The sequence below is a fragment of the Eubalaena glacialis genome, chromosome 19 (assembly GCF_028564815.1).
Source record: "Eubalaena glacialis isolate mEubGla1 chromosome 19, mEubGla1.1.hap2.+ XY, whole genome shotgun sequence".
NCBI classification, from domain to species: Eukaryota; Metazoa; Chordata; class Mammalia; order Artiodactyla; family Balaenidae; genus Eubalaena; species Eubalaena glacialis.
In genome coordinates this window covers 51,258,941-51,274,160 of record NC_083734.1, presented here as the reverse complement: position 1 = coordinate 51,274,160, position 15,220 = coordinate 51,258,941, and the positions used below count along the sequence as shown (strand labels likewise).

The following is a 15,220-nucleotide window of genomic DNA, read 5'->3' as shown; positions in this document are numbered from 1 at the left end:
AGCCCCACTCAGCCTCACCCCGGGTACTTCACACCCACCTGCCCTTGTGGCCAGCGGCGGCCTATGTGGCTGGGAGCCCGGTCAGAGGCCGCTGGGGCCGCCTCAGTAGGTGGTGCGTCGAGGGCGCTGGGGATGGCAGCGGGCACCCTGGCGGGCCGCGTGCAGCCGGAGAGATGCCACGTCCCTGCTCCTCTGCAACGAAAAGCAAGCAAGAGCTCACATCTTGGGTCCGCCCCAGAGATGTCGCCCCGAAGGGGCTGCTGTCTCCCTCCTCCATCTGCCCCTTGAGCTCTATGAGGGAGCCAGGCACCTGCCCGCAGCCCCCTGCCCCGTCTGTCATCCTTTCTGTCCTCCCTTCCCCTCTGCCAGGGGCTTGGGCTGTGGGCGGTGCTAGCAGTCACAGGGGTCAAGTGGTAGCCCTGCATCCGCTGACCTCACCCTGTAATAAGGTGGGCCAGGCAGGGCCCCCAGGCCAGCCCCTGGGCAAAGCTGAGCCATAAGCGCCCCACTTGTCAGGTCTTAAAGGGCGAACCCCACCTGTGGTCTCTGCAACCACCTACCTGAGCCGGAGGGAGGCAGGGAAAAGGATGCAAGTGGGCGGCCTGCTTGTGCCCCTCCCTCAGCCACCTCCCAGCCCTCATCACACCGCCCCCTTCTCTCCTGAAAGGAGCTTGGCCTGGCTGCCGCCAGTCATTCAGTTATCCTGGGTCTCCTGGAACCAGCTGTGGTGGTGACCAGGGCCCCAGTATCCTGCGCTAGTACCCCCTCACTCTCACCCGAAGCTGCCTCATGTGTCTCCCCTCCCTACTCGAGGACTGGTGACTCTCTACAGGCATTCTCTGGGGACACTGTTCAGTGATTCTGAGATGATCAACATGTGGGAGTTGCTCCGCTGGGGGTGGGACCCACAGCTGGTCTGGGGCTGGACCCATGCACCCCAGGGTGGACCTGAGGCCCCCTGCCCGCACAGCAGCGACACCAGCTGGTTAAAGCATCCAGGGGCTCTGCCAAGATTGGAGACTGATCCGCAGGGGCCCTGGGGGAGAAGGTGACCAGACCATCTTGACTGCCTAGTTTTCTGGTTCCAGATGTTTCCAACTGTGCCCAAGACACAGAGAAAAAAACCTTCCTGTCCTCAAAGCTGTGGCTGCCAAGAGCCCTAAAAGCAGTTGACGACAGCTGTCATCAGTGCTCTGGCGTGGACAGGGCTGCCCCTAACCCTCTAGACGTCCCACTAAAGGAGACTCACACCCAGCATCCTGTGAAGACCCAGATACCCGTGCTGAGCCCACTCTCACGGGCCCTTCAGCACCTCCCTGGAGGACACATACACAATCAGCCTAAATTGGGGGGTGGGGTACACGAGCCAGGCACCCTGGGCTGCTACCCCCACCCTGGCCAGACCTCGGGGCACCTGCCACCCTGTGTGGAGAACACCTCGGGACACGTGTGCAGGCCCCACGCTAGGAGAGCCTGGCAGGAGGGCAGACCCCACCGTCAGTGGCTGCCTAAGGGTCCTGCCAATGGTGGTCTGGAAGGCAGCCGCCTAGACCTGCAGGGCCCCCTCATGGTTCCCTAAAGGACACTCCCCTGTAATCCTAAACACCCTTACAGGTAATGGCGCCGAGAGGCGTGCTGCTTCCAGAGCTCCCAGCAGATGGAGGAGGGGCGGGGGGCGGGGCAGGCAGCGGGAAGGGCAGGAGGGGTCCCCTCCCCCAACACAGGGGTTTCCAGGAGGGGCTCCAAGCACCACTCTTAGTGGTGATGGGGCCTGGGGGAGGGTGGGAGGTGGAGGCATGGGCCCGGAGCTTGCTCTCCTGAGCGTGGAGCCTGCCACGCGGGTCAGGGGGCGAAGCTCTCTGTGTCGGGCAGACAGAGGTGGCGAGGGGGCTGGGGAGCAGGACAGGCAGGCTCTGAGCGAAAGATGACAGGGTCCCTGTCCTGCCTGTGGTCCACCTCCTGGCAGGAAAACAAGAGGTGGCTCAGGGCTCGCCTCGTCACCATTTCAGCTGGGTCCAAATGTCAGCAGGCTGGGGTGGGGAACCCGCAAAGAAGAGCTCAGGCCCTTTCGGAACTTCAGGGACCACTGGCATAGCCATGGTGGCTTAGGAGGAGCAAAAGCAAGCCAGCAGCAGGTGGGAGATCCACCTGCCCCACCTGTTCCCCATGCATGTGGGTGGGGCCGCCAAGCTTTCCCTGCAATGCACGCAAGGCCAGCATGCTCAGCTCCAGGACAAGTGGGTGTGGACCAGGAAGTGGCTGATTACCACGCATCCGTGGGAGCACATCTGTGGTCCCAGTTCAAGAGGGACGGACCTTCCCACCCGGCCAGCCCTGCAAGTCACCGTGGGCAGGAGAGCCTGCTGGGGGCCATGCTTTCTCACTAAGCGCTGTCTGGAGCTCCCAGGGGTAGGAATGTCTTGGGCTCCAACAACTCCAGGGGGAGAGGGAAGCGGAGGCCATGAACCCAACAGATGGACGGATGATGTCCCCTTGCAGACGCTGCCTTGATTAGAAAGGACAACACCCGGGGCATGGGGCATGCAGGGTGGTGTTCTCACTGGGATGGCGACTGCCAGGTCCAAGCCCCTGGGTCCCAGCAAGGGCCCACTCAGCAGCCACTTCGAGCACCCACCACGGGCAGCAGGAACATGGCTATGTGTCAGCTACCGTGCTCTTCACGCCCCAGAAAACCCAAGGTGGGTGGAAGCACTTCCTTCCCATAAAGGTGGTTAAGGCAGGGGACTGGTATGTGCACATGGCCTGCACCGGCGACAACTCAGCCACATCCCTGCCACGTCCCACAGGCTCATTCCACCTACTCCTGATCAGCTTACAAAGTACACCAACAGGCTTCAAAAGGACAGACACGAACGCCCAGTCTCAGAAAATTAGTTTCAAATAGTTAATCTAAACAAATCAAAACTCAAACTGATGAAATAAAGACCACATGGCAGGGGCAGGGAATAAAGGTAGAAGTCGTCATGAATTTATTATTTACACGGTAGTTAAGGACACAAATACAGTGGTCATACAAAAGCGCAGTTCAGAGACTTGGCAACGGATACACAGGTTGATACAGACATTCCAACTATGTTTCCTGCAAGTCAGGATGGGGAGTTAAATAAGGGGGGGACACAACTGTCCACAACCACACTGCTGAGGACTCGGGGTCAGAGTCCACTTCTCAAATGCAATCTGGCAATTTCAGGTGGAAACCTGGATGCAGAATGTTGGGGCTGCGGCTGCTAACACCTTGCTGGGAAGGGGAAGCCCACCTCTGCAGAAGGCACTGGGCCACAATGAAAGCCCCCAACTTGCTCTGACCCACGTGAGCTCCCTCTGCACTCCCAGAAACACAGCCCGACCTGGCCAAGTGCCCACACCCCAAAACACTTACAGAGTAGCCAGCTCACGAATCAGAAAGAAGTAAACAGCTGCATTCTGTGCCATCAACACAGCAGTCAGGGCGTCTTAGGACCAGCATCCCTGTGCTGGGACTTTGGGGGCAGGAAGGGAAAACACAGACGTGGACACCTTTTAGGTCCCTATCTTCCTACAAGTGTCCCAGTTTCCAAACAGAACACACTGCAGGGGGATGATGCGAAGAAATGTGAAAGTACCTATGAACATACATATTGCACCTCGTTTCCAGAGACGGGGGCTCCTGTCTACCGGCCACCACTACTACCTGGTGCCTCTGCTACTGCAAAGTGAGGGAGAGTGTCTCAGGAAACCACCTGGAGCTGGGCTGCCCCAGAAGGTCTTTCTGGGGAGACTCAGCCCTGCTCTGCCTCTTGGCCTCTGTGGGGTCACTATGTCCCAGGGAAAGTCACAAAAGCGGGTGACCCTTCACCCTCCTGGACAATCAGGTCATCAGAGTCACCTGCTTCTTGGCACTTCAGAGTGGATTTCCTTGGGCTCGCTGGCCTTTCTGGGCAACGCTGGCACCTAGGGCAGACACCATGGCCCTTGGTTTTGAGCACATAGATATTAACACAGATTAAGGGCCAATCTGCACTGGTAATATTGACAGCCTATTTAGAAAATCTCTCAGATTCAAAAGCATTGAGGCAACCGCCACCAAAATAATCACACACGACTCCACGGAGGGGCCCAAGTCTCTCAGTTTGAAATCCTCTCCCGAGGGATCAGCGACACGACGCGAAGCCACAGCTTCTGCAGTCTTCAGGCTCAGCTTCCTTCTCGCTGCGTCTGGGAAGGTCAGATCGGCGGGCTGCTCTGTGGGGAAGCACCCGCTGCGCCCATGCGTGTAGCCAGCACTTTCTAACTGCTCTGATGATTCAAGAATCCCAGCGGGTCTGCAGTGAGCAGGCATTTCAGTTTACGGTGGGGAAAGGAGCATGACAGCCAAAACCAGGTTAATGAGGTCACGAGACACACGGCACACACGGACACACACGTTACCTACACACGCATATACACGTGATAGAATTTCTGATGAGAAAATCCCTTCTCCACAGTGACCACACAACAAACCACGAGACGCAGACCACGGAAACCCACGTGCTCTGCTCCCTGCCTCACTCCTTCTACACGAACTCCACACCAGTGCCTGCTTTAGAATTCTTTAAAGTCAGCATCTTCAAGACCGCAAAAACAGACATGAAAGAAACAATAAAGACAGATTTCTTTACACAGATTTAAGCCAATAATTTTTAGCAAAATGATACAAAACTGTCTTAACCAAGTAGAAGATCGGTAGTTACAGTAGACTCGGCAGGGACATGGGTGCGCCACCACGGAGGGGACTGAAAGGCTCTTGAATGGGAGTTTGATTCTCTCTGCAACCGTCTCACTGCTTTCGTCCCAGCCCCGCTAGAACCAAGTTCACGGGGGCTCAGTGCAGCCCCTGGCGATGGCAGCGCTTGGAGTCTGTCCGGCTGGGTTTGTGTTTTGTTTCCCCCATGGGCGTCGCTGGGTGGGTGGCCTGGAGAGGTCCCGGTGTTAACATTTCGGTTCTAGACCGGGGGCGTGTCACTAGTAACAGAGTAGATCAGCCATGCATTGTCTGCCCTCAGCAAAAAGGAGAGTTCTCATCGGTGCACGACAGACTGCAGACCACTGGACGCCACCCGACCGGGAATCTGTCGGAGCCAAAGCACAGGAGAAGGTCAGCGTGAGGCCAGAGGAACGGAGCCGGTCGGGCTTGGGCACAAAACACCAGTGACAGTGCCCTGGTGGGCAGGGGACAGATGCCGCCTAGCCCCTCTGGACACGCGCACCCCCAGCTGCTCTGGAAGGTCCCTCGAGTCCAGGATACGTGCAGCAGAAAGAGTGACAGGAAGACGGGGAAGGAAGAGCCATGCAGGCAAGGAGGCTGTGGGGCCGCGAGCTCGTGATCAGTCAGACCAGAGTCCAAGCGGGCAAGAGATGCTTGCTCCCAGCCCCCCTTCCTGCAAAGTAGCCTGGTGTTCCAAAAACAGGGACCAGGCCCCAAGCGGGCACTGGGACTCCATGTGGGGCAAGACGTGAAAAGCATTTCCCATCAAGATGTCCCCAAGAGTGCAGTCACGTTACAACTGCAGCTGGTCTCCCACCGCAGCGCCGAGTGGACAGAAGCTGCAAGCCCTCGGCCGGGAGGAGCCACAAGAGTTGCCACCAAGAGGGGAGCCTGGCTTGGATGCCCAGCCATGCACCAACGGCAGGGAGCGGGTGGCTGTGGCTGATGGGTGAATACAGACGAGAGCGTGGTGGACAAGATGCTAGGCAGAGACCAAGTTCAAAAAGAAAAACAAACGAGGAGGACAGAAATCAGTGCTAAAGGAAGAGAGATGACAAAGCCGGGACAGCAGGGACCATCAGGAGTGTCTCACGCAGCAAGAGTGCAAGAGCCCCTGCCAAGCGCGGCCCCCACAGCCAGCACGACACGACACACGTCCAGCGACCGACCTGGAACCACGCGGCCCCGAACCTTCTGAGGCCCCTGGGGCCACTGGAGCCGAGACTGGGCTCCTACTCCCCACGCCGGCTCCTGACTGGAGACCACAGCAAAGGCCAAAGGCCAACAGACAGGATTCTGGGGTCACCCCAGACTGGACAGCCCACCACAGCTGCTCTAGAATCCACGTGAGGAGAGGACCTGGGCCAGGGGCCTTGCTCTACCTGGGGCACCTGGCATGCAAGCCCGACCCCCTGCGTGCTCCCTCCGGTCAGCGAGCGGGCGGCAGCTCCCACCCCGCCCGGCGCCTGCTGAGGAGCCCTGCCGTGAGCACACTCACCCAGTGCTGCCTTCCGACGGGGAGACGTGCAGCTACTTGCCGTGATGTTCGAAAGGAATGCTATTCTGAGGTGGGGGGAAAAGACAGCTGTTGGTAAGGGTTACGCTGGCTGGACCAGCACGTGAGGCCTTCCTGTTTCCGCAAGCACTGCCTTGCCTTGCCTCAACCAGGTCCATGACCACTGGCCAGGGCCGCTCGACGGGACCCAGGGACCACACAGGAGCTCAGTCTCGCCTCTCGAGAGTGGCCCCTGGACATGCAGCCGCTGCTGCTCCTTGAGGATGGATCTGTCAACAGGGCCAACAAGGGAGACCCTTGCCAACTCTCACGTAGTAAGAAAACTGGATGCCCAGATGGCAGCCCCTCCATCGGCTCTTGGCACCAGCGGCTCCCCAAGGCCTGTGCTTGGCAGGTGGAGAGGACACCACCTCCCTGTGACAAAAGGACTGGACACATTTCCTCACTGACACAAGGAAGAGGACACGGTTGTGGATCTTACTTGGGGCCCAGGTATTAAAACGAGTAAGCCTGAAGGAAAAACTGGCACCACGGACCAGCATCACGTTCTACCAATAGCACTGGATGGAGGAGACCCTCCTCACAAAGAGAAACATTACAAACAGGTTCATCCACCAGGAGCCCTTCAGTCTCCACATTATTCCAGCTGGAGAGGCCAGATTCACAGGCCGGAGTCAGGGATGTGGGGACTGTGGTCCCTGGAGAAGCACATGGGGGCGAGGAGGAACGGCCAGGACAAGCGACACATATGTCACGCTCTCCCACCTCCAGCTGGAGAGGGTCGGCAGGGCCCTCCCCCAAGCAGGCGGGCAGCTCTGGGCACTTTTGTGCTGAGGGTGAGCTACTCCTTTGCACTGGGTGCATCGGCACAGGACGCAACCTCTCCTCTTCGAGGGGCAAAGAGGAAGCTGGTAGGAAGCAGCCCCCGCCAGGCCACAGAGAGGCCAGGGTCTGTGCACACGTGGTGCCGCCCCCTGGACTGGTGTGTCACTGCCCCTACTCCCGCTCGCATCTTTGCCGGGGAGGGCGATGAATGGAGGCCATAGAGTTGTAAAAGCTGGAGCAACTCTGACCACGCCCTTGGTGGACAAGAGCCTTTCAGAGTCTCTTAGGAAGAGCGCCTGGGGGATGACCAGAAAAACCCAAAGGACCGAGCTGTCCCCAGGATGGAGGGCACCGGGGACACGCCCTCAGGGGCTCTGTCCTCAACATGAAGATCCTAAGGAAACCCCCAGGGTGACCAGGGTGCTTCTTTTGGGAGAGGATACCCCCAAATCGAATCTCTTCAGAGACTTCTCCCCAGTGCTCAGGCCCACATGACACTTCTTCGTATGGAAAGCAGAGAGAGAACCAGAGAACAAAGACACGTGATTGTGAGGACAGACCCTGGAGCTGCGTGTGGTCAGTGCTCATGGGTCGGTGGCCTGAGGGGTGGACACAAGCTGGAGAAGAGGCTGGACTAAGACCCATAACCACCTGGCACCCTCAGAACCCTCTGCCTCTTCCGTTTCCCTCAACGATCCTCAAAGCAAAAGACGTTTTCTTGTGTTAAAAAAAAAGTTAAGCCTGTCCCTTCCTTGGTCCTTGATGGCTGAGGTGTTCCAGGGCCCTCAGCCAGGCCCACTTGGCTAGGGGCGGCAAAACACCTCCCAGGACCTGCTCCCAGCTGCTGGCTCATGCGTTCCAGGGCTCGTGGAAGAAAAGTGTTAAGCCCTTTCCGTGTCTTGTGGTCACAGAGGAGGGGTGTGGGGCCGGGAGCCCTAAGAGGCCCAATCTCATCACTCTGGCCAGACCCGCTGAGCCCCACAATTCAAACGACCTGCGTCTTCAGCCTCTTTGAGAGAAAATTACCATATAAGAACCCATTTCTAGTAGAATTACTAGTAAATTCAAGTGTTTGGTAAAAATACTATTTCACTTGATTAAAGAAAAATGGTCAGGAGCACTTCCTCTGCCTGGGCACACCTTGTTCCTCTGCCAGAAGACCAGCTGGACACACAGGACCGAGGTTCTGGGCAATTCTCACAGACCCTGTGCCCTCCTGATCAACATGCTCAATCCACCACATTCAGCAACAAGCTACATCTACTGCCCAGCAAGCACAGGGGGAGGGCAGGGCGCTAAATGTAAACCTGAGGCATTGTGGTGAAGCAGACGGACGCTGCCCCAGTACATGGCCAGGACCTGGGCTTCGGTCATTCCTGAACTCACCACCTGCCCACCCAGCAGACACCACCGGGTAGTCCCGGCCCCCACAGGACCCCTTCCCACCCCCACTGCCCACGGGAGGAGACCCTGAAAGCTAGTTGAGGAAAAACGTCCGCAAGCAGGTAAAGAGCTGCTCTGCTGAGGGAGGCATGTTAGTGAGAACAGAAAAACAGCGAGGAAAGCCAGATGGGGAAGACGACGTGGGTGGAGGAGGCCCCGGGGCCAGGTCCTGCACCTCTGAGCACACTCGCCTCGCCAGAGAGAAGACAAACGTCAGAAGGGGCGTCAGAAGACAGGAACCCTCAGCCCACGGCACGTCGCCAAGCACTGGGCATGACACTGCAGAGTGACCGCCGGCAATACGCCACCCCCACCCCCCCGGGTTCTCTGCTGGGGGAGCACCTGGCCAACGAGAACGAGGACAGAGTCCCAAAGGCTGGATGTGCCCACGACAAACGGCGTGAGCGGGCTGGCGCTTCCAGTCTGCCCAGGGAAGACGGCCAAGCCTCCAAAGCTGGCTGGGGGCTGGGGGCCACATGGAGGGCAGCCGGAGAGAAAAGGTCCCGTGGCACATCCCAGCACAACTGCCGGGGGGGTGGGGGTGGGCTGGGTGTAGAGCCCTTACCCCACAAAGCTTGTCACAGAGGCTCTCAACCAATGGGCCAAACTGCGAGGGGCACAACATTCCCCCAATGGTTAAAACACCCAAAAATGGGGAGAAAGGGAAGGCAGGAAAGAAGGAAAGCATTCGAAACTATCATCCCACTCTGCTTGGAGCCTGTAAGACCAGACCAAACATGGAGAAGCCAGAGGCCTGCAGCGCCCAGCCTGGGTGAGATCAGGCGCCGGCCCGCGGGGCGCGTACCTGTGAGGTGGACATGCGGGAGGTATCTTGCCGGCCCGTGAGGTCGGACGAAGAGATGTTGACCGGGGCACCGCGGTGCAGCCGCATACTCACTTTCCGCTCTCTTTCCATGCCAGACACGGGCCTAGGAGAGGTGTTCGCTGGAGGAGAGGGAGACAGGGGCGAGCGTGAGGCCTCGGAATACGGCCCCACGCTCCAGCACGGGGTATCTCCTCAGGAACCACGTCTAACAAGGACCCTCGGCTGCCTCGGTGTCGGGCACAGGACAGGCTATTGTACCCTAAGACTAGGCTGGCACCACAGGCTCCACTGACGCCCCGGGAGCGAAGCACCAGGTGTCCAGTGGGAGGGCAGCCGGGGCCTCTGCCTACAACGCTTGTCTCGACAGGCAAGGAAGAGGCTGGAGAGGTTTGTGGTGGAGGATGTCCTGCCATGAGAAGAACAAGAGGCAAAGCAACAGAGCTTGCAGGGATGCACATGTCTTCACCCACCAGGCACTCCTGCCCAGACCCCACGAGGTCACACACTGGAGTGTCCAGAGCAAGTGACACTCAAAACAGAACCCCCACTGCCTGCAGAGCAGGGGCCGGGGTGCAAGCTGCAGCCCCGGGACCACTCACCAGTGTGTGAGGTAGGGGTGAGGGGGGTGGGAGGAGCCACCTCCTGTGTCCCCCTCAGCCGGCCCGAGGCCGTGGAAGGGAGGCCGCGTGTGGCTGGATTTCGGGAGTGTCTCAACCGCTCCTCTCGGTCCCGGCGTTCCCGCTCAGCATCGTCAGCTGCCCGGCTGGCTCCCTACAGAGGAAAGAGGACGAGACCAGAACTGAACTGGGTTTGGTGAAAAACCACCTGAGGCCCTTGGCTGCCACTCGAGAAAACCAGGGCGTGTGGGACAGTCTGCCCGCAAAGCCGTCCACAGCCTCGCAGCAAGCCAGGCGTTCTTCCCTCTGGGTCCACACATGGCCCGTCCCACGACCATGGGCGAGCAGAACCAGGCTTCTTAGTCTCCTCTTCCCAGCACAGCAGAGGAAACCCCCACCCCATCGCCTCAGCACTTCCTCAGAACCCAGACACCAACGGCACCTGGCGGCCCTCTTCTCTGCGACCATTCACACGGGGATGGGAACCAGCCCAGGTCAGAGGTGGCCCAATGCGGCGACAGTTGGGGGGAGTCCGCAAGGCAGGTGGGAGCGACAGCATATGGTAGGCTGAGGGGTCCAACTGGAGCCCAGACGCCCGGGCCAGGCCCATGTCCTGTTGGTGCACTTGAAATAAGGAGGCCGGCAGCCAGGCTCATCCATGCGGGCCATGCGGTGGGCACCGCCTAAGCTAAGCTAGTTGCTCCCAGAACAAACAGCTAGTTACACTTTCAGTGAATATCAAACCAGAAATACGGGGACATCTGATTTTACGTGGTGACGCTAAGATACCTGCCCTAGTAGAGGTCACGTCCTAATTACCAGCGCTGTAAGGCAAGAGTCTGAAAACTGCAGCCCACGGGCCAAATGCAGCCACACCCGTTCCTGCAAATACGGTTTTCTTGGCACAGTCACGCCCACTCACTGCCGCACTGCTTGGGCGGCTCTCCAGTTACAACACAGAGTTGAGTGGTCGCACCGCTGTGCAGACGGCAAAGTTAAAATTATTGACTGTCTGGTCCTTTACAGAAGAGGTTTGCTGAGCCCCTGGGAGGGATGACAATGTTAGAACAAAGAACTTATTAAAGTGGCTCTGGCAGGAGGCCCACCCTGATGTCCAGACTCCAGGTAACCTGCGGCACCACTCCCAAAGGCTGTCCTTCGAAGGCCATCCTAACAGAGGGGCCTGGCACCAGGATGGCATGGGCGAGGTCCAGGGCAGGCTGGCTCTGTGGGCTGGCCCCGGCTCTGGGAGGCTGCAGCCCCCCACCCCTACCTGGTCCCTGTGTGAACACCCCTGCACCCGTGAGGCCATGGGATAAGGCTTCCTGTTTTGCACCCTCTGAAGAGGAGGTTCTGTTCCTCCATCAGATTTTGTCACCCTAGAAAGGAGCCCATTTTTGTTTTAAGCTCATAGAACACATTTTTAATTAAAGAGAAAGTGGAAATTAAAAAAAAACTGGAATTCTGGCCGTAGTGTTGGAGATTAAACAAACTCATACAACAGATTCAGGGACAGGCGGCCTGTTTTAGAGAGGAAAACAAATGAAAGTTCAAGCCCCCGCACCCCCAGCCCCGGCAGCGTGCGTGCGCACAACACAGGCTCACGCTTAATGAACGAACTGCGTGACAAAGGAAATCAAATATAAGTCTAGCTCATCACAAGGCCAAACGCAGACCTAACACACAGCGCCTCCCAGGCCACCCACCCCCTCGGAGGCCGGGCCTCGGCACGGCCTGGTAGGGGGAGGAGTAGGGAAGTCTTCACCCATCCAGGCGGCAGCCACACCCCGTTGACAAGGAACTCACAGGCCAGCGCAGCCACAATGTCCTTAGGATGGATGATGATGATGATAAAATGACCTCAGCGTTCCAAGTAAGAGCCTTGGTCTGGGCAGACCTGCACTGCGGACATACCTCAGGCCCAGGAACCCCACAGCCCCGTTGCAGCCTTGAGGTGCCTTCTTCACTTGCCAACAGGCATCTGGCTTCTCAGAACCCCTCGTGCTCCCCGTGTGGCAGCCATGCCTCCTGAAGCCCCACCCCGTGTAGCTCCCAGGAAGGGACGGCAGCAGCTAGTGGCCTTCTGCTGACTGGTATGTCCCTTCCACGCTGAGCGGTCAGTGAGCTGGGGGTGCACTTACGAATTTGAGCATGTTCCAGTCGAACACGTAGTCATAGGAGAAACCCTGGCGATGGAACAGGTTCCTGAAGAGCTGTCTCAGGTATGAGTAGTCAGGCTTATCGTCAAAACGCAAGGAACGGCAGAAATTCAGGTACGTGGCGAATTCAGCTGTAAAACACCAGGAAACTCGGAGGTAACCAGCAGTACCCCTGACTGGGAGCCAGCATGGTGTCTGTCCACAAAACCCTTGACCACTCCCAGCCACCCAAACAGAGGGTGTGAAAGCTGGAACCTGAAACACCGAGCATGCTTTGAGGAAAGAGGCTGAGAAAACTGAGCACACAGAGCAAAGGAGAGTTTCACCTGAGGCATTTATCACAGGGGCAGTCCCACAAAAACAAAAGGAAAACTCCCTGAGTTACGGCTCAGGAAGGTAGAGGAGCACCAGGGACAGAAGGCTGAGACCAGTTAAAGGGCAGGCCACCTGCTCACTCTTCCCCTCCCCAACCATGCAGGACATCAGTGGGGCCTCGGCAGCCAGCCTCTGGGGGGCTTCCTTGGTCCCTTTCCCAGAGCCTCACAGGCCCCCGTCCTCCCACAGAACCACAGGGGTGGCTCGCTGTCCAGCTGAGGACACTCACAAGGGTAGCCTTTACACAACACCTCAATGGGAGTGGACATCTTCTTCTCACTGATCCTCTCATACTTCTGCCTCTTGGTAGCAGCCTTCAGGCCCTGCCAGGGCAGCGAGCCCAGGTTGAAGTACATGAGCACATAGCCCAGAGACTCCAGGTCGTCCCTTCGAGATTGTTCTGGGGAGAGAGGACAGCGGGTCAAAGCGGCAAACACCCCGCTTCCTGGGGATGAACCCAGAGCCACAGGGAAGGACACCTGGATTCCTTGTTTCAGCACAAGTGCCCCTGCTGTGCTGTTCGGAGACGCACCGCCACCCGTCAGGAAGCCCGAACACATGCCTGTCTCCCCACGCCCCACAAGGTAAGGTCTCCAGGCCCGGACACGAGCCTCTGCTACAAAGGTTTGATGCCAGCCTCCACACCCAACATGCTGACCACCCTCAGGGCCCCCAGGAGGCTGCAGGACAGCCGGGCCTGTGGCCGGGGCAGGAGGGCTCACCGATGCCGAGGTGCGTGTTGATGGAGGCATACCGCGCCGTCCCGGTGAGGTTCTTGTTCTCGCGGTAGGGGATGTGCTGGTGGGTGCGGGCGTCCCGGTACTTCTTGGCCAGCCCGAAGTCGATGATGTAGACCAGGTTGCCCTTCTTGCCTAGCCCCATGAGGAAGTTGTCCGGCTTCACATCTCGGTGGATGAAGTTCTTCGAGTGAATGTACTCAATACGACTGATCTGCAGGTGGAGAAGCAGGGGTGAGAGGTTGAACCCCAGGCAGTAGCCTGGCGGAGGGAACCCAGGGAACTCAGGCCCACACGCAGACGCACCCTGCCCGCCGAGGGTCACTATCTTTCACAGAGTTAACGAGCTTCCATTTTCTCCCTGCGCACTAACAGCACAATAAGGAAGCAAACAGCCCTGAAGGCCTCATCAAACTGATGAATCAAACCAAGCTTGTGCTGAGCACGCAGGCTGCCCTTCACTTGAGAAAAATGAAGTCTTACCATTTGGTCAGCAAGGAGCAGGACAGTTTTGAGACTGAACTTCCTAGAGCAAAAGTTGAAGAGGTCTTCCAGGCTGGGTCCCAACAGCTCCATCACCATGACGTTGTAGTCCCCCTCAGCCCCGCACCACCGGATGGTGGGGATGCCCACTGCAAGAGAGCCCGCGTCAGCCTGCCTCCTGCGCACCTGCACTGAGGGCACCTGTGCCCACGATGCCAGCAGAGGGCTGGGCAGGAGCAGTCAGAAGTGACGTGTGGAGAGGGTGGGAGGCCAACTTCACGGCAGGGGTGAGACGAGGGGCTCAGGAGGAGGAGCCGCGCTCCCTCCCATACCCCTAGTCTTCCCGTAACTGACATCCTGCACCAGTGCGATGCTTAATGCTTAATTAATGCTGATACACTGTCATTAACTAAGGTCCACACTATTCAGGTGTCCTCAGTTTTAACCTCATGCCCTCCTGCTGCTCCAGGACCTGTCTCAGACCCCACATGACATTTACTCACCACATCTCCTCCGGCTGCTCTTGGCCGGGATGGTCTCTCAGACTTTCCTGGTTTGAACGACCCCAGTGGTTTGGAGGAGGGCTGGGAAGGGATGTGCAGACTGTCCCTCTGCTGGTTTGTCTGATTTTTTCTCGTTATTACTCTGGGCTTGGGGGAGGGAGACCACAGAGGGAAAGTGCCCTTCCCACCACATCCTGTCAGGGTCTGTGCTCTCAACACGACTCCTCACCATGGCTGTGCCCTTGGTCACCTGGCTGAGGTGTGCCTGTCGGGTGTCTCTGCTGGGGAGTTCCTCTTTCTCCCCTTTCCATCCTGTTCTCTCTGGGGGGACGTCACCACGTGCAGACCACACTTAAGGGGGGTGTTTGGGCCCCCTCCCAAACAGGGAGGGCACAGCCATCTATATGTATGACTTGGAATGCTTCCACACAGATTTGTCTCTTCTCCCCATTTACTTATTTGGTATTTTTTTCCTATCAGTGTGGACCCATGAGTGTCTACTTTATACTTTGGTCTGTACTCCAACACTATGTCACTTATTCTGTTGCTCCAAGCATCCCAGCCTTTGTTGCTCCTCCGTGGCTCCTGTGGCCCTTTAACACCCCATCACTGCAGGCTCTGTTTGTTTTGAGCACTGCCTTCCTTTCTGGCACTATAAGATCCTAAACAGTTTTAGTTTTGATATCAACGGGGCAACTTTTCATTTTTACAATTAAATATTTTTAAAATACATTTGCACATTAGAACAAATTTCTCACTCATTTGCACGTGAGAACAAATTTAACAAATCCATAGGTTATAAGGCATAATGTAACAAAAGCCTGTGGCCCACCACACAGACCAGGGACGTTCCCAGTAATTGCATCTACTTTCACTCCCCTTTCCTCCCACACCTGCGCCCCCCAGACAACAAATGCACAGGACTGTATCCCTTCCTTGCTTTTAGTAAAGTGAGAGTGTGAGCTGTGAAATACTCCACTTGGAGAGGACAG

At 57.7% G+C, this 15,220-nt stretch overlaps 1 protein-coding gene across 5 annotated transcripts in view; it reads right to left on the bottom strand.

Moving 5' to 3' along the window:
- The window catches only part of CSNK1D (casein kinase 1 delta), a 37,940-nt gene that overhangs the window by 810 nt on the left and 21,910 nt on the right, over window positions 1-15,220 (bottom strand). For 3 of the 5 annotated variants that reach the window (XM_061176144.1, XM_061176148.1, XM_061176147.1), the window contains 7 exons: window positions 13,726-13,874; window positions 13,228-13,456; window positions 12,735-12,905; window positions 12,113-12,261; window positions 9,954-10,125; window positions 9,334-9,473; window positions 39-192 (listed from right to left, as the gene is read on the bottom strand). In XM_061176144.1, coding sequence (XP_061032127.1) covers window positions 103-192; window positions 9,334-9,473; window positions 9,954-10,125; window positions 12,113-12,261; window positions 12,735-12,905; window positions 13,228-13,456; window positions 13,726-13,874 — 1,100 coding nt within the window. In that variant the 3' untranslated portion in view covers window positions 39-102. Of the gene's footprint in view, window positions 1-38; window positions 193-2,967; window positions 5,109-6,242; window positions 6,308-9,333; window positions 9,474-9,953; window positions 10,126-12,112; window positions 12,262-12,734; window positions 12,906-13,227; window positions 13,457-13,725; window positions 13,875-15,220 lie in introns of those variants that run through there. The other 2 variants (XM_061176146.1, XM_061176145.1) reach the window with 2 other exon arrangements.